This window comes from Carcharhinus amblyrhynchos, chromosome 9, assembly GCF_965287045.1.
Source record: "Carcharhinus amblyrhynchos chromosome 9, sCarAmb.v2.hapA, whole genome shotgun sequence".
In the NCBI taxonomy this organism is placed as follows: Eukaryota; Metazoa; Chordata; class Chondrichthyes; order Carcharhiniformes; family Carcharhinidae; genus Carcharhinus; species Carcharhinus amblyrhynchos.
The window spans coordinates 2,277,693-2,297,293 of record NC_137332.1 but is presented as its reverse complement, the minus strand read 5'-3'; the positions used below and the strand labels follow the sequence as shown (position 1 = coordinate 2,297,293).

General features: G+C 45.2%; 1 protein-coding gene across 1 annotated transcript in view; it reads left to right on the top strand.

The window, feature by feature from the left end:
* LOC145348244 (leucine-rich repeat and IQ domain-containing protein 3-like) overlaps positions 1 to 19,601 on the top strand; it is a 77,098-nt gene that overhangs the window by 11,000 nt on the left and 46,497 nt on the right. The window contains exon 2 of the mRNA XM_080196445.1: positions 8,533 to 8,853. Within this exon, the coding sequence (XP_080052571.1) occupies positions 8,533 to 8,853 (321 nt within the window). The remainder of the gene's footprint in view (positions 1 to 8,532; positions 8,854 to 19,601) is intronic.

Genomic DNA, 19,601 nt, shown 5'->3' with positions numbered 1-19,601 from the left:
AGAGGGGTTCGATAGGCTTGGGTTGTTTTTGTTGGAGCAGAGAAGACTAAGGGGGCGACCAAATCGAGGTGTACAAGATTGAGGGGCATAGACAGCGTGGATAGTTCGTTGAAGAATCAGTTACGAGGGAATACAAGTTAAAAGTGAGGAGTGGGAGGTTTAGGAGGGATTTGAGGAAAAACCTTTTTACTTAAAGGTCTGGAATGCACTACCTGGGAGGGTGCTGGAGGCAGAATGCCTCACATTCTTTAAAAAGTACCTGGATGAATATTTGGCATGCCATAACGTTCAAGATTATGGGCCAAGTGCTAACAACTGGGATTATGTGGGGAGGTGAGGGTATTTAATGTGTTGGTGCAGACTCAATGGGCCAAAAGTCTCTTCTGTACTGCAGTATTCTGTGATTCTGTAAATATAATCTCCCTGAGGACTGGTAATTAGCCACCAGGTGGAGCTCATATACCAAGCAGGACCTTGAGAGAGTCCATTAACCTTTTACTCCCATTTGGGACCTATTATGTTCACCACAGGCTTGTGGTTATTGTTTATTTTAATTTGTGCAATTAAAGCATGGTTCCTTCACAGCAGACTCTTGGAGTTACTATATTAATGACCATTTTTGTAAGAAAATTGGAGCCAATCATGAAGTATTGAGGAATGGCCACAATATTCTAAGAGAATGAGGTGCTTCTTAGAACATAGAACAGAGACAGTACAGCACAGTACAGCACAGTCCAGCCCTTCAGCCCTCCATGTTGTGCTAAGATATGTCCAAACCCAAGACCAAGCTATCCCACTCCCTATCATTTTGGTATGCTCCGTGTGCCTATCCAATAACCGCTTGAAAGTTCCTAAAGTGTCTGACTCCACTATCACAGCAGGCAGTGCATTCCGCACCCCAACCATTCTCTGAGTAAAGAACCTCGCAGGTGGAGGAGGTGGTCAAGAAGGCGTATGGTGTACTGGCCTTCATTAATCGAGGGATTGAGTTTAGGAGTCGGGAGGTAATGCTGGAACTTTATAAGACCCTTGTCAGGCCTCATTTGGAGTATTGTGCGCAGTTCTGGTCGCCTCACTATAGGAAGGATGTAGAAGCTATTGAAAGGGTGCAGAGGAGATTTACAAGGATGTTGCCTGGACTGGGAGGCATGCCTTATGAAGTTAGGTTGAGGGAGCTGGGACTCTTTTCCCTGGAGAGACGAAGGTTGAGAGGCGACCTGATAGAAGTTTACAAAATGTTGAGAGGAATAGATAGGGTGGACTCTCAGAGGCTATTTCCCCGGTTTGAAATGGTCGCTACGAGAGGACACAGATTTAAGGTGCGGGGAGGGAGGTTCAGAAGTGATGTTAGGGGTAAGTTTTTCACTCAGAGGGTGGTGAGTGAATGGAATCGGCTGCCGTCAGTGGTGGTGGAGGCGAACTCGCTGGGGTCTTTTAAAAGACTTCTGGATGAGTATATGGGGTTTAATGAGATTGAGGGTTATAGATAGGTCTGTAGGTTGGTAGGTGATGATGTGATCGGCGCAACTTGTGGGCCGAAGGGCCTGTTTGTGCTGTAGTGTTCTATGTTCTATGTTCTAACCTACTTCTGACATCCCTCCTAAATCTCCCACCATGAACCTTATAGTTATGCCCCCTAGAAACAGCTACATCCACCTGAGGAAATAGTCTCTTAACGTCCACTCTATCTATCCCCCTCATCATCTTATAAACTTCTATTAAGTCGCCTCTCATTCTCCTCCGAAAGAGAAAATTCCCAGCTCCCTCAATCTTTCCCCATAAGATCTACCCTCCAAACCAGGCAGCATCCTGGTAAATCTCCGCTGCACTCTCTCCAATGCTTCCACATCCTTCTTATAGTGAGGTGACTAGAACTGCATACAATATTCCAAATGTAGTCTCACCAAGGTCCTGTATAGTTGCAGCATAACCTCATGGCTCTGAAACTCAAACTCCCTGTTAATAAACACTAACACACTATATAAGCCTTCTTCACGTTTCTATCCACTGAGTGGCAACCTTCAGAGATCTGTGGATATGAGCCCCAAGATCCCTCTGTTCCTCCACATTCCTCAGAACCCTGCCATTGACCCTGTAACCCTCATTCAAGTTTGTTCTACCAAAACGAATCACCTCGCACTTATCAGGGTTAAACTCCATCTGCCACTTTTCGGCCCAGCTCTGCAGCCTATCAACGTTTCTTTGCAGCCTACAAGAACCCTCCGCCTCATCCACGACTCCACCAATTTTGGTGTCATCAGCAAATTTACTAACCCACCTCTTCCAAGTCATTGATAAAAATCACAAATAGCAGAGGACCCAGCATTGATCCCTGTGGTACACCGCTGGTAACTGGCCTCCAGTCTGAAAATTTTTCCTCCACCACCACCCTTTGTCTTTTGAGCAAACAAAATAGAAGGAGATACTCAGTAAAGGGTCATTCAATTGCAGTGCATGGGGCTGCAACATTCAGTATTAGAGAAAGTCTGACATATCTGGAAACGCCATAATTCAAGACCCTTGATGAGTTTGTAGAAATGGTGGCAAAACATTATGATCCTAAACCTCCCATGATCTTGCAATAGTACAGGTTCAGTACAGCCGCTAGATTTGTAGGAGAACCAGTAACGGAATTCCTGATGTGACTAAGAAAACCGGCGGAGCATTGCGAATTTGGAGCAGCTTTACCGGAAATGCTGAGTGACCGTTTCATGGCATAAGTGATCCAGCAACCCGAAGAATGCCTTTGACAGAGCAAACCTAGATTTTAAAAATTCCACAGAGCTGGCCTTAGTTTGGGAGCATGCGGAGAAAGGGGCCCAAGAGCTGCCAGGGTCTTTAGGGAGTAGCATTCATAGGATCAGGCAAGTCCCCTACCGCAGACCCATGTTTCCACTGAACATACTTGCGAAACCCGATCTTGGGCAAGGAAAAACAAGCAAGCAAGAAATCCCAACACTGGCTGTGAGAGAGTCCACAGTTTGGGGAGTGGCCAGCACAACAGCACTGTGCACGCTACAAGGGAGCCTGCTCCAAGGAAGATTAACAAAACAAACAGAGCATGCAAATGCCTATATCGAACGGTGAAGGCACCCCAAAACAGAACGTACCAGATAAGTCAGGCTGAAGTGGAGGAATGAGCATTACTAAATTATAGCTCCAAATGAATGGGTGCCCGTTGGATATGGAGGTGGATACGAGGCAGCAGCATTGTACGGGATTTAGAAGTTTATGATTGAATATTTCTACATTCAAGTTAAAGGACACTTTTTGGCAATTTATGGGAGAGGCGTTACAAGTAATAGGGATCACGGTAACCCCAGTCACATATGGGCAGCAAACAGTTCAACTACCATTGATAGTGGTACAAGTGCCAGGCCCCAACCTTTTGGGAAGGGACTGGTTACAAAAAAAAGTCCTGTTGAATTGGAGGAAAATTTTAAAAATGGGCACTGGAAACTTATATAAGAACATAAAAATATGAGAACATAAGAAATAGGAGTAGGCCATCCAGCCCTTCGAGCCTGCCCCGCCATTCAATAAGATCATGACTGATCTGAAGTGGATCAGTTCCACTTTCCTGCTTTCTCCCCATAACCCTTAATTCCCTTGTCTATCAAAAACCTATTTACCCGTGATTTAAGTATATTTAGCGAGGTAGCCTCCACCACTTCAACAGGCAGAGAATTCCAGAGATTCACCACCCTTTGAGTGAAGAAGTTCCTCCTCAACTCTGACCTAAACCGCCCCCCTCTTATCTTGAGGCTGTGCCCTCTAGTCCTACTATCCTTTCTAAGTGGGAAGAATCTCTCTACCTTTACCCTATCCTTCCCTTTCATTATCTTATACGTCTCTATAAGATCCCCCCCTCATCCTTCTAAACTCCAACAAGTACAGACCCAGCCCATTTAGTCTCTCTTCATAGTCCAACCCCCTCATCTCCGGTATCAGCCTAGTGAACCTCCTCTGCACTCCCTCCAAGGCCAATATATCCTTGCGCAAGTGCGGCGACCAAAACTGCACACAGTACTCCAGCTGCGGCCTCACCAGTACCCTGTACAGTTGCAGCAAGAATATAAGATAATAAGAAAGTGCCCAAGGGTTTTCAAGACAGGCCTTGGGAAAAATAAAAGGGGTCAAAGCCAGCATTTACATGGACCCAGATGATCGACTGAGATTTTTTTAAGGCATGACCATGTGATACCTTTGCCTACAAGCTTTCCATCATTAGTGAAAATGGATGAAATAGTGATGACATTAAATTTTATGGACACTTTGCCAATTTCAGCAAATCAAATAAAAACTTGGACTCAAAATGACCCTACGTTAGCAAAACTAAGCTACGTGATGTTAAATGGAGGACTGCAGGAATGTCCGATATGAGACTTGAAGCTGTATGTGACAAAATATCCAAAACTCAGCATAGAAGATAGCATTATCCTGCGGGGCAGCCAGGTAGTTATCCCACATCTTGCTCAAAGGCCTATCCTTCAACAGCTGCATAATGGCTATCCAGGTGTTTCAAAAATGAAAATGTTGTCGAGAAGCTACATTTGGTGGCCTGGAATTGATAGGGACAAAGAGAAAATGGTACAAACATCTCGAATGTGCATAGAAAACCAGTAGCTTCCTTACATCCCTGTGAATGGCCAGGAAAGCCATGGGTTAGGATACATGCGGAATTTGCAGGACCATTCATGGGCTCCATGTTTGTATTGTTTATTGACACCCATTCTAAATGGATGAAGGTACACTGGATGATGTCCATCACATCACAAAGCATGACAGAGAAACAACCGCAATCTATCTTCATCGTGGAACGCCAGAAGTTTTAATGACAGACAACGAAGGCCGTTTACCAGTAGGGAATTGAAGACATTTACGGAAACAATTGGAATATGACATGTCTGCTCAGCCCCTTACTACCCATCATTGAATGGACTAGCAGAACACGCTATCAAAATCTTTAAAAGGGGAATTGAAAAACAGACCAGGGGATCTATAGACTCTAGACTGGCACATTTTCTTTTCAGTTACAGGTGTAGTCATAGAACCATAGAAAATTACAGCTCAGAAACAGGCCTTTTGGCCCTTCCTGCCTGTGCCAAACCATTTTTTGCCTCGTCCCACTGACCTGCACAAGCCCTGGCCAAGTTACTAATGATCTGGAGATGCCGGTGTTGGACTTTAATCTGGTGTTGTGAGACTTCTTGCCAAGTTACTAATGGGCAGGTGCCTCCAGGATCAGGCTGAGTCTTACATTCCCAAACCGAAGTGGAAGAGTAGAAGAGAAGCAAGAAGCCCAAAAAAGGGGCCATGATAAAATAAAAGTGGATAGAGTTTTTTCAGAGGGAAACATGGTCTTAGTTCAAAATTCTGGAGGCAGCTCCCAATAGACACCAGGAACAATTCTCTTCGAAACAGGGCCAGTGTTCTTACGGTGAAAGTTGGAGCACAGTACAAAGAAAACATGTAGACCACCTGAAATGCTGAGAGCTGTCAACAGAAGTAGACAACTCGGTGAATATGCCATTGGTATCTGAGTACACAGATAGAGGATAAAACACCTCCACCACCAGGAGGCCCCAGGTGCCATACAAGAACATAAGAACTAGGAGCAGGAGGAGACCATCTGGCCCCTCGAACCTGCTCCACCATTCAATAAGATCCCATGGCTGATCTTTTTGTGGACTCAGTTCCACTTACCCGCCTGCTCACCATAACCCTTAATTCCTTTCCTGTTCAAAAATTTATCTATCCTTGCCTTAAAAACATTCAATGAGGGAGCCTCAACTGCTTCACTGGGCAGGGAATTCCATAGATTCACAATCGTTTGTGTGAAGGAGTTCATCCTCAATTCAGTCCTAAATCAGCTCCCCCTTGTTTTGAGGCTATGCCCCCTAGTTCTAGTTTCACCTGCACATGGAAACATCTTCCCTGCTTCTATGTTATCTATTCCCTTATATGTTTTTATGAGATCTCCGACTCTGAAATGGAGACTGAAACAGCAGAAGCCCAATCAGATTGCTCTTGGAGTTGAGGGATCAAGGGATATGGAGGAAGGGGGGAGCAGATATTGAACTTGATGATCAGCCACAATCATTGTGAATGGCAGAGCAGGCTAGAAAGGCCGAATGGCCTACTCCTGCTTCTAGTTTCTATGATGACTCACCTGAAGAAGGGGCAAAGCCCCGAAAGCTAGTGGTGTTTGCTACCAAATAAACCAGTTGGACTTTAACCTCGTGTTGTGAAAATTCTTACTCTCATTTCTATGGACATAGGCTCAAGGTGAGGGAAAGGAGTTTAGGGGGATCTGAGGAAAAGTTTTTTTTGTCCAGAGGGTGATGACAGTTTGGAACATGCTGCCTGGAGGGTGTGGAGGCAGGTTGCTTCACATCCTTTAAAATTAGCACTTGGCACATCATAACATTCAGAGCTATGGACCAAGTGCTGGCAGATGGGATTAGGTGGGAATTCAGGTGTTTTTAATGTGTCGGTGCAGACTCAATGGGTCGAAGGATCTCTATGATTCTAAGACACTGAAGTCACAGATGGTATAAATGCAAGAGATTTAGTAAATGTGCAAAGCAAATAGCTCAAAGGTGCAGCTTTGTCTGAATGGAGCAAGGATGAATGCTTATCTTTGGGAATTTGGGAAGTGAGAGCATGTTGTCCAGTGAGAGAGATGGTCCTGTTTGGCTAGAAAGACATGAAAACAGCAGGTCCCGAGGACTGATGCCCAGAGGTATCAAATAGGCGAGCAGATTTACAAGGATGTTACCTGGATTGGGTGGCATGCCTTATGAGGATAGGTTGAGAGAGACGAAGGATGAGAGGGGACTTGATAGAGGGCTGTAAGATGATGAGAGGTATTGATCAGGTGGACTCTCAGTGGCTTTTCCCCAGGGCTGAAATGGCTGCCACAAGAGGACACAGGTTTAAGGTGCTGGGGAGTAGGTACAGAGGAGATGTCAGAGGGATTGGGGGTGATCTAGGTAATTGGATCAGGAATTGGCTAGCAGATAGGAGACAGAGGGTGGTGGTTGATGGTAAATATTTGTCATGGAGTTCGGTTACGAGTGGTGTGCCTCAGGGATCTGTTTTGGGGCCACTGCTGTTTGTAATTTTTATTAATGATCTGGATGAGGGTATAGTTGGGTGGATTAGTAAGTTTGCTGATGACACCAAAGTCGGAGGTGTGGTAGATTGTGAGGAAGGGTGTCATAGTTTGCAGGGTGACTTAGAAAGGTTGCAGAGCTGGGCCGAGAGGTGGCGGATGGAGTTTAATGTGGAGAAGTGTGAGGTAATTCATTTCGGTAGGAATAACAGATGTGTTGAGTATAGGGCTAACGGGAGGACTTTGAATAGTGTGGATGAACAGAGGGATCTAGGTGTATGTGTACATAGATCCCTGAAAGTTGGGAATCAAGTAGATAAGGTTGTTAAGAAGGCATACGGTGTCTTGGCGTTTATTGGTAGGGGGATTGAATTTAGGAGTTGCAGCGTCATGATGCAACTGTACACAACTCTGGTGCAGCCGCACTTGGAGTATTGTGTGCAGTTCTGGTCCCCACATTACAGGAAGGATGTAGAGGCTTTGGAGAGGGTGCAGAGGAGGTTTACCAGGATGTTGCCTGGTATGGAGAGGAGATCCTATGAGGAGAGACTGAGAGATTTGGGGTTGTTTTCGCTGGAAAGAAGGCGGCTAAGAGGGGACCTTATTGAAACATATAAGATGATTAGAGGTTTAGACAGGGTGGATAGTGATAGCCTTTTTCCTAGGATGGAGAAAGCTAGCACGAGGGGGCACGACTTTAAATTAAGGGGGGGTAGTTATAGGGCTGATGTCAGGGGTAGGTTCTTTACCCAGAGGGTGGTGAGGGACTGGAATGCCCTGCCAGCTGCAGTTGTAAATGCGCCTAGTTTGGGGGCGTTTAAGAGATCTGTGGATAGGTTTATGGACGAAATGGGATTGGTTTAGATTAGTGGGTTAGTGTTTTTTTTTAAAAAGCTGGTCGGCGCAACATCGTGGGCCGAAGGGCCTGTTCTGCACTGTAATGTTCTATGTTCTATGAGGTAAGTTTTTCACTCAGAGGGTGGTGGGTGAGTGGAATCGGCTGCCATCGATGGTGGTGGAGGCAAATTCGATAGGGTCTTTTAAGAGACTTCTGGATGAGTACATGGGACTTAATGAGGGTTATAGGTAAGCCTAGTAGGTAGAGATATGATCGGTTCAACTATGGGCCGAAGGGCCTGTTTGTGCTGTAGTTTTTCGATGATTCTATCATTCTAGGTGAGTGATTGGTGAGTTGTGAGATTTTCTTCTCTCTCCAAGTTAGGACAATAGTTTAAACTGGTCTTGGAAAGATACAAATAGTTTATTAAATTGATGGCATAATTAATTCAATTCTATAACAAAACTACAGAGAATTGTTAAGTATTATTTCCACTCCCCACTCTTTCTCCAGAGTCCTGCAATTGGCTACAATGTACTAATATAAATGTTTTGTTTATTTTTTCCCCTATTACTAGATTTCCGATCTCCCAGATGAAGACTTTTGGTGTAATATGAAGTCTCTGCAAATTCTTTATCTCCATGACAACATCATTGGACGCATGAACAATGTTGTACCCCTGTACTCCTGCCCAGACCTCATTGTTCTGACCCTGTTTGACACCCCAGTCAGCCTTGCCCCAAAATATCGGCATAACATTGTCAACAACATCTGTTCTCTCAAAGCCTTGGATCACTTTGTCATTGCAGATGAGGAAATCATTGAGGATTGGCCAAAAAGTGATGAATTCAAAGCTTTAAGTCTACAATTCTATCTTGATCTCCCCTTACGTTCACAGGTTGGTGCCTATATCTAGTGTAGAGGGATGGAAACATGTTGGTTTCTATATGGAAACAGGCTGAAAAATCACATTGGGAATTGTGCAACAAATCTGTGAAGATCGAAAGGGAGGAAAGAAAGATTAATTGTTCCAGGTGTAGATTTCTTTTCTAATTATTCCTTCATGGATTGTGGGCATTGCCGGCTATGCCAGCATTTGTTGCCCATCCCTAATTGCACTTCAGAAGTGGTAGTAAGCTGCTTTCTTGAACTGATATGTTCCATGTGGTGTAGGTACACCCACAGTGCTGTCAGGCAATGAGTTCCTGGATTTTGGAGAGACTTTCACAGTGCAAGGACAAGGATTACATGGCGAAAAACTGCAGCATGCTACGGTGCAGAGGGACCTCGGGGTCCTTGTGCATGAGTCGCAAAAACCCAGCTTGCAGGTGCAGCAGGTGGTCAGGAAGGCGAATGGGATGCTGGCCTTCATAGCGAGGGGGATTGAATATAAAAGTAGGGAGGTCTTGCTGCGGCTGTATAGGGCATTGGTGAGGCCGCAGCTGGAGTACTGTGTGCAGTTTTGGGCGCCGTACTTACGCAAGGATATATTGGCCTTGGAGGGAGTGCAGAGGAGGTTTACTAGGCTGATGCCGGAGTTGAGGGGGTTGAGCTATGAGGAGAGGCTGAATAAACCAATATTGAACCAATATTTCTCTTCGGTGTTCACGCAGGGGGACAAGAATATAGCTGAGGAGGACACTGGGTTGCAGGGGAGTAGAATAGACAGTATTACAGTTGATAAGGAGGATGTGCTGGATATTCTTGAGGGATTGAAGATAGATAAGTCCCCTGGTCCGGATGGGATTTACCCTAGGGTTCTCTGGGAGGCAAGAGAAGTGATTGCAGAGCCTCTGGCTCTGATCTTCAGGTCATCGTTGGCCTCTGGTATAGTACTGGAAGATTGGAGGTTAGCGAATGTTGTCCCATTGTTTAAGAAGGGGAACAGAGACTTCCCCGGGAACTATAGACCGGTGAGTCTCACTTCTGTTGTGGGCAAGGTTTTAGAAAAAATTATTAGGGATAGGATTTATAGTTATTTGGAGAGTAATGAATTGATTGGAGATAGTCAGCATGGTTTTGTAGCGGGTAGGTCGTGCCTTACTAACCTTATTGAGTTTTTTGAAAAAGTGACCAAAGAGGTGGATGGGGGTAAGGCAGTTGACGTGGTATATATGGATTTTAGTAAGGCGTTTGATAAGGTTCACCATAGTAGGCTTCTGCAGAAAATGCAGATGTATGGGATTGAGGGTAATCTAGGAAATTGGATCAGGAATTGGCTAGCAGATAGGAGACAGAGGGTGGTGGTTGATGGTAAATATTCGTCATGGAGTTCGGTTATGAGTGGTGTGCCTCAGGGCTCTGTTTTGGGGCCACTGCTGTTTGTAATTTTTATTAATGATCTGGATGAGGGTATAGTTGGGTGGATTAGTAAATTTGCTGATGACACCAAAGTCGGAGGAGTGGTTGATTGTGAGGAAGGGTGTCATAGTTTGCGGGAAGACTTGGACAGGTTGCAGAGCTGGGCCGAGAGGTGGCGGATGGAGTTTAATGCGGAGAAGTGTGAGGTAATTCACTTTGGTAGGAATAACAGATGTGTTCAGTATAGGGCTAACGGGAGGACTTTGAATAGTGTGGATGAACAGAGGGATCTAGGTGTATGTGTACATAGATCCCTGAAAGTTGGGAATCAAGTAGATAGGGTTGTTAAGAAGGCATACGGTGTCTTGGCGTTTATTGGTAGGGGGATTGAAGTTAGGAGTCGCAGCGTCATGTTGCAACTATACACAACTCTGGTGCGGCCGCACTTGGAGTACTGTGTGCAGTTCTGGTCCCTACATTACAGGAAGGATGTGGAGGCTTTGGAGAGGGTGCAGAGGAGGTTTACCAGGATGTTGCCTGGTTTGGAGGGGAGGTCCTATGAGGAGAGACTGAGGGATTTGGGGTTGTTTTCGCTGGAAAGAAGGCGGCTAAGAGGGGATCTTATTGAAACATGTAAGATGATTAGAGGTTTCGATAGGGTGGACAGTGATAGCCTTTTTCCTCGGATGGAGAAAGCTAGCACGAGGGGGCATGGCTTTAAATTAAGGGGGGGTAGTTATAGGACGGATGTCAGGGGTAGGTTCTTTACCCAGAGGGTGGTGAGGGATTGGAAAGCCCTGCCTGCTGCGGTTGTAAATGCGCCTAGTTTGGGGGCGTTTAAGAGATCGGTGGATAGGTTTATGGACGAAAAGGGATTGGTTTAGGTTAGAGGGTCCTTGTTTTTTTTTAACTGGTCGGCGCAACATCGTGGGCCGAAGGGCCTGTTCTGCGCTGTAATGTTCTATGTTCTAAACTAGGCTTGTACTCGTTAGAGTTTAGAAGAATGAGGGGAGATCTCATTGAGACGTATAAGATGATGAATGGGATGGATAGGATAGAGGTGGAGAGACTCTTCCCGCTCAGAAAGGATAGTAGGACTAGGGGGCACAGCCTCAAGATAAAGGGGGGGCAGTTTAGAATGGAGTTGAGGAGGAACTTCTTCACTCAAAGGGTGGTGAGTCTCTGGAATTCTCTGCCCGTTGAAGTGGTGGAGGCTGCCTCGCTAAATATTTTTAAGACGCGGGTTGATGGGTTTTTGATAAGAGAGGGGATTAAGGGTTATGGGGAGAGGGCGGGAGGTTCTTATGTTCTTATGATAGGTTCCTGTGTGGACAAGGTGTAGGAATAGAGTGTAATTGTCATCATGTTGGAAATTAACCTGCTAACTTTAACTGGCTCACATTTGGAGGTGCACTGGAAACCCCAGGTGGTTATTTGAAAATGTTAAGGTGCAATAATTGTAAATTGAACCCAGCATTCTACCTGTAATGGTCAGCCTGGGGATTTCCTGAGCTGTGTAAAGTTTCCCAGGATCAGTAAGGCGAGAATACTGTGAAGATTGGCTCTGTGAAATTGGTAGGCTAGAAAGCCTTTAAGTTGATTCTCTTTAGAGCTGCAGTTCTGTGTCCACCTTGCATAAGAACATAAGAAATAGGAGCAGGAGTAGGCCATCTAGCCCTTCAAGCCTGCCCCGCCATTCAACAAGATCGTGGCTGATCTGAAGGGCTCAGTTCCACTTTCCCGCTTTCTCCCCATAACCCTTAATCCCCTTGCCTACCAAAAACCTATCTACCCGCGTCTTAAATATATTTAGCAAGGTAGCCTCCACCACTTCAACGGGCAGAGAATTCCAGAGGTTCACCACCCTTTGAGTGAAGAAGTTCCTCCTCAACTCTGTTCTAAACTGCCCCCCCCACTTATCTTGACGCTGTGCCCTCTAGTTCTGCTGTCCTTTCTGAGTGGGAAGAACCTCTCCACCTCTATCCTATCCATCCCTTTCATCATCTTATATGTCTCAATGAGATCTCCTCTCATCCTTCTAAACTCTAACGAGTACAAGCCCAGTCTATTCAGCCTCTCCTCATAGCTCAATCCCCTCAACTCCGGTATCAGCCTAGTGAACCTCCTCTGCACTCCCTCTAAGGCCAAAATATCCTTGCGCAAGTGCGGTGTCCAAAACTGCACACAGTACTCCAGCTGCGGCCTCACCAATGCCCTGTACAGTCGCAGCAAGACCTCCCTACTTTTATATTCAATCCCCCTCGCTATGAAGGCCAGCATCCCATTTGCTTTCCTGACCACCTGCTGCACCTGTAGGCTGGGTTTTTGCGACTCATGCGCAAGGATCCCCAGGTCCCTCTGCACCGTAGCATGCTGCAGCTTTTCGCCCTGTAAGTAGTAGTCCTTCCTACCATTATTCCTACCAAAGTGGATAACCTCACACTTGCCAACATTGTATTCCATCTGCCAGGTCCTCGCCCACTCGCTCAGCCTATCTAGATCCCTCTGCAGACTTTCCACACCCTCCGCACAATTTGCTGTTCCACTTATCTTTCTGTTATCAGCAAATTTCGACACCTTACACTCGGCTCCTTCCTCCGGATCATCTATGTAAATGGTAAATAGCTGAGGCCCCGGCACCGATCCCTGGGGCACTCCACTAGTCGCCAACCGCCAATCCAAATGGCACCCATTGACACCCACTCTCTGCCTCCTATTTGACAGCCAATCCCCTATCCACGCTAACACCCTACCCCCAACTCCATGCCCCCTAACCTTCTGTAACAACCTTTTGTGCGGCACCTTATCAAACGCCTTCTGAAAATCGAGAAACACCACATCCACCGGTTCCCCTCTATCCACCGCACTAGACACATCCTCATAGAATTCCAATAAATTCGTCAGACACGACTTCCCTGTAACGAAACTGTGCTGCGTCTGCTGTATCAAACGATTCTTCTCAAGATGCCTTGCTATTTTCTCCTTGATTACGGATTCAAGCATTTTTCCTACAACAGACGTTAAACTAACCGGCCTATAATTCCCTGCCTTTTGCCTGCTACCCTTTTTAAACAGCGGCGTAACATTAGCTGTTTTCCAATCTTCCGGCAGTACCCCGGAATCCAGTGAGGTTTGGAAAATAATCACCAAGGCATCCACTATCACCTCTGCCATTTTCTTCAGAACCCTTGGATGCATTCCATCCGGTCCAAAGTAGAACGTACAAGCTAAATGGTAGGACTGTGAAGAGTGCAGTTGAACAGACGGATCTGGGAATACAGGTACAGAATCCCCTAAAAGCGATGTCACAGGTAGATAGGGTTGTAAAGAGTGCTTTTGGTACCTTAGCCTTTATAAATCAGAGTATCGAGTATAAAAGTTGGAATGTTATGGTAAGGTTGTATAAGACATTGGTGAGGCCGAATTTGGAGTATTGTGTACAGTTTTGGTCACCTAGTTACAGGAAGGATGTAAATAAGGTTGAAAGAGTGTAGAGAAGGTTCACGAGGATGTTGCCGGGACTTGAGAAGCTGAGTTACAGACAGAGATTGCATAGGATAGGACTTTATTCCCTGGAGCGTAGAAGAATGAGGGGAGATTTGATAGAGGTGTATATGATTTTGATGGGTATAGATAGAGTGAATGCAAGCAGGCTTTTTCCACTGAGGCTAGGGGAGAAAAAAACCAGAGGGCATGGGTTAAAGGTGAAAGGAGAAAAGTTTAAAGGGAATATTAGTGGGGGCTTCTTCATGCAGAGAGTGGTGGGAGTGTGGAATGAGCTGTGGGATTAAGTGGTAAATGCGGGGTCACTTTATCATTTAAGAAAAACTTGGACGGGTACATGGATGAGAGGGGTGTGGAGGGATATGGTCCAAGTGCAGGTCAGTGGGACTCGGCAAAAAGTGGTTCGGCACAGACAAGAAGGGCCAAAAGGCCTGTTTCTGAGCTGTAATTTTCTCTGCTTCTATGGTTCTAAGTTGAGACTGGAGACCCTTTGAGGCTAGTACTTTCTTGTAGGTTAGTGCACTGAGGGAATGTTTTATAATAAAGCAGCTTGAACCTAAAGATCAATCTGGAGTGATTCTTCCACCATGGATGTTTATTGTAACATAAGTCAGTCATGATGCCTGTCAGGAGAACCAGTGCAGACACGATGGAATAAATGGCCTCCTTCTGGAATTTTGTGATTCTGTAAAGCTGCAATGATGTCTTTATTCTTTTCCAGTCATTGTTATTCACGATAAATAACTGGTGGGAGAATTACTCCAGATTGATCTTTAGGTTCAAGCCGGTTTATTGTAAAACACTCCCTTAGTGCTCATAACCTACAAGAAGTACTAGCCTGAAAGCGTTCCAGCTGTCTCTACTTATAGTACAATTAATGTCACATGTTTAATTGGCAATTCTCTTAACAAATTAATTGCCACACACTGATTAATAGTACATTGACAGATTCCCCTCTTTCCTTTCTTAAATTTAAGCTTTGAAAGTAAAATAAAAAATTAAAGAACATTCTTTTGAATCTAAACTGAAGTAAAATATCTCACATTTTCACACCTATTAATTCTGTAACTCCTTTATCAAATATACATAAGCCATTATGAAAACAGAAATTAGTTCTTTATTTTATCATTATAACATAAGACAGTCCTCTTCTAATGCATTAAGTAATCTCTTAGAATAGGCCCTTCATTTTGTAAAACATTCTGACAGCTGGTGACTTGTGTCATCCCTTTGTATTCCAGATATGTCCCTTCTCTCCAACATTTCTTTTATCCCAGCTAGGTCTATTCTTAGCCTTTTCTCTGTTGCATCCTTTATTGAATGAACATTGTCCCAAAGAAACCAGTTGTCAACATAAAATTCTATTGGTAAATCCTTCTCACATTGCCTCTTATATAACACTTCTGACAATATATTGGACAAGTAAAACTCACATTCTGTGCTTCTACCAGTGCCAGTGTTTCAGCAGCTAATGTACTTTTTACAACTCTTTTTATTTTCTTGCCCTCCCAAGCTAATAGCTTCTCATTCTTTTTCCCACCAAGAATATGACAAATTCTGCTGTGCTCGAGTACCCATCGGGAAGATTGGCATGTGAAGCATCAATAAAAATATCCTCACACCCTTTGGTTCACTCAAAGCTGGGAGCTTTAACATTCAGAAAGCTGCATGCTCCTTTTTAAATGTTTCATTTAGCCTCAGGACGTCCTAAACTGAAGCATGTTTCATCATGGTACTTAGCTTGAACACATCAGCTGGAATTCTCCCCCCAAAAATTCCAAGTGCTGAATTTGCATAAAAACTGGAATAAATTTTTCAGCGGGACTTTCAAAACAAGTCTCCCACACTAGCGTGAATCGCAATGAAAATCTGGTGGCTAGGCTTATTCTCACTAGAGAGGTTGGCAGCATGACGCTGAGTGGGCCACTGTGCATGGGCTGACCTGTTAGAGCGGAGATCAGGGCGTGTGCAGTAACCCTGCACTGCCAGCCTCCCAATCGCTGGCCAGCACAGCAACTCCCCCATCGCTGGCCTTGCAGACATCCCACCCCCACCCCACTCCCTGCCCTCACTCACCTCCTGGGTGTGCTCAGGCCAGTCCCTCCCCCATTCCCCACCCTCCGGATCTCCCATCACACCCCAGCAGTCCCAAGCACAGCCCACCTCCCCTGCAGCCCTGAGTTCCTCACCTGCTCTGATCGCTATCCACTCTCCCTCTGTCACCAATCCTGACTGCAGAGTAGTAGTGGGACTCCCCCCCTCACCAATCACCCCCAGGGCCCCACCCCCTCAGCACTAGCCAATGACCGATCGGCAGTACAGATGTGCCCCTTGGGTAGTGCCAGGGGGCCAGGCTGGGCTGCCAAGCCTGTGTGGAATTCACCAGGACAGAATGTAGTTGAGGTCTGATTTCAAGAAGAAATTAGATATAGCTCTAGGTGTTAAAGGGATATGGGGGGGGGGGTTGGAGTCAGGATATTGAATTCACTGATCAGCCGTGATCAAACTGAATGGTGAAGCAGGCTTGAAGGGCCGAATGGCCTACTCCTTCTAGTTTCTCTGATTCCAGCTACACAATCAAACTTTGCAGTTGCTCTGTTTTTCCCTTGGTAGTTGGATCCGCTTTTACAACAAGAACAAAGAACAAATTTACAGCACAAGAACAGGCCCTTTGGCCCTCCAAGCCTGCATCGACCATGCTACCCGACTTAACTGAAACCCTCTACCCTTCTGGGGATCATATCCCTCTATTCCCATCTCATTCATGTACTTGTCAAGACGCCCCTTAAAAGTCACCACTGTATCTGCTTCCACTACCCCCCGGCAAAGAGTTCCGGGCACCCCTCACTCTCTGTGTAAAAAAAAATCTGCCTCATACACCTCTTTTAAACCTTGCCCCTCACACCTTAAACCTATGCCCCCTAGTAATTGACTCTTTCACCCTGGGGAAAAAGCTTCTGACTATCCACTCTGTCCATACCTCTCATAATCTTGTAGACTTCTATCAGGTCTCCCTTCAACCTCTGTCGTTCCAGTGAGACCAAGTTTCTGCAACCTCTCCTCATAGCTGATGCCCTCCATACCAGGCAACATCCTGGTAAATCTTTTTTGTACCCTCTCCAAAGCCTCCACATCCTTCTGGTATTGTGGCGACCAGAATTGAACACTATATTCCAAGTATGGCCTAGCTAAGGTTCTATAAAGCTACAACATAACTTGCCAATTTTTAAACTCAATACCCCGGCCGATGAAGGCAAGCATGCTGTATGCCTTCTTGACTACCTTCCCCTCCTGTATTGTCACTTTCAGTGACCTGTGTATCTGTATACTCAGATCCCTTTGCTTATCAATACTCTTAAGGGTTCTCCATTTACTGTATATTTCCTATCTGTATTAGACCTTCCAAAATGCATTACCTCACATTTAGGTAGTTTTGAACAAATAGAGTTGTCCTATGCCTCAGTATGCTTTCTTGCCTCCTATGCCTTCTAGTGCATGTGTGTGTGAGATGCCAATATTTTATGCAACATATTGTTTATTACTGCATGGTTTCTTTCACAAAGATCATTACTAAATAGGCTCTCAACTGCAGTCTACATAACCACAATGTTTAGATTTTTACACATATTTTGAGATTCTTCACTGGCAAATTCGCCATTGTTATATGTCAGGAACTTTGTTGGTGTTCCTAATCCTGTTCCTACCCATTTTTCTGTGATCTTATCCACAAAGGTCCTTTTGTCTTTACTATGTAAGACAGTTGCTGGCTAAATCTAGTAACCATGTTCGGATATAAATACTCCTATCATTGCCTTAAACTTTCAAGTACACTTCCACCACATTATTGAACTTCCTGGCTAGTGACAAGCTCACAACAAAATGCAATGGTGATTTGCGATATTTGATGCAGATTTTGCATTGAGCTATAATTTATTCAGTTAGATCATCATATCCTTTATTAAGCCTTCCTGCATCTTGAAGTAGTCTTCCGTTTCAGTGGCACTATAGAACATAGAACACTACAGCACAAACAGGCCCTTTGGCCCACGAGTTGCACCGATCACATCGACACCTACCAATCCATAGACCTATCTATAACCCCCAATCCCACTAAATCCCATATACTCATCCAGAAGTCTTTTAAAAGACCCCAGTGAGTTCGCCTCCACCACCACTGACGGCAGCCGATTCCATTCACTCACCACCCTCTGAGTGAAAAACTTACCCCTAACATCACTTCTGTACTTGCCTCCCCGCACCTTAAATCTGTGTCCTTTTGTAGCGACCATTTCAACCCGGGGAAATAGCCTCTGAGAATCCACCCTATCTATTCCTCTCAACATTTTATAAACCTCTATCAGGTCGCCTCTCAACCTTCGTCTCTCCAGGGAGAAGAGTTCCAGCTCCCTCAACCTATCTTCATAAGGCATGCCTCCCAATCCAGGCAACATCCTTGTAAATCTCCTCTGTACCCTTTCAATAGCTTCTACGTCCTTCCTATAGTGAGGCAACCAGAACTGCGCACAGTACTCCAAGTGAGGCCAGACAAGGGTCTTATAAAGCTGCAGCATTACCTCCCGACTCCTAAACTCAATCCCTTGATTAATGAAGGCCAGTACACCATACGCCTTCTTGACCACATCCTCCACCTGCGAGGCCGATTTAAGAGTCCTGTGGACCCGGACCCCAAGATCCTTCTGCTCTTCAACACTACTAAGACTCCTGCCCTTGATAGCGTACTCGTTCATCCCGTTGGTCCTGCCAAAATGGACGACTACACATTTATCCGTGTTGAAGTCCATCTGCCACTTCTCCGCCCAGTCCTGCATCCTATTTATGTCCTGCTGCAACTTCTGACATCCTTCCAGACCATCCAGAACACCACCGACCTTCGTGTCATCGGCGAACTTACTAACCCATCCCTCCACTTCCTCATCGAGGTCATTTATGAAAATGACAAACAGCAAGGGTCCTAGAAGAGATCCCTGGGGCACTCCACTGGTGACTGACCTCCATGCAGAAAAAGACCCATCCACAACCACGCTCTGCCTTCTGCAGGCAAGCCAGTTCTGGATCCACAAGGCCAAAGCCCCTTGGATCCCATGCCCTCTCACCTTCTCAAGAAGTCTTGCATGGGGGACCTTATCAAACGCCTTGCTGAAGTCCATGTACATCACGTCCACTGCACTTCCTTTGTCAATGTGTTCAGTCACATTTTCGAAGAAAATGTGCAAACTTTGTAATGTCCAAATTATGTTCCTTTTGGTCACCAAATTTCTATTCTCCCCGGTTACCAAAATTTCATGAATTTGTTAATAAAAAATCTCTGGCTTCCTTAGTGATAAGCGGTAATGGCGTGATCAAGTAAAATGCAGATGCACACATCTTTCAAACATGATAGAAAATTATTCTTCATATCCAACATCATCTATCCCTTTGTTTGCCTCCCATTCATGTGTCTATAAAGATACACCTTGAGCGTTGCTAACACGCCTGCTTCCACCATCTCCACTGGCAGTGCATTCCAGGCACCCACCACCTACCATGTGGAAAAGCTTTCTCCGCATGCCTCCCCTAACCTTAACACCTTTCTCATTAAATCTATGCCCTCTTATAGTCAATGTTTCCACCTTGGGATTTAATCTATGCATCTGTATTTTTAGTTAATAACTATCATCTCTTACTTAAATATCTCTTACTTTGTAATATGCTAACCAGTCTGCAGTGATTCCTTCACCACATTTGCATATCTTGAGTAACAATGGTTGCAGAGGATGAGCCTTATGGATGGTGATTGATTTTTGTATGTGAAGCCTTTTTTGTTGCAGTGCTCTGGGGGAA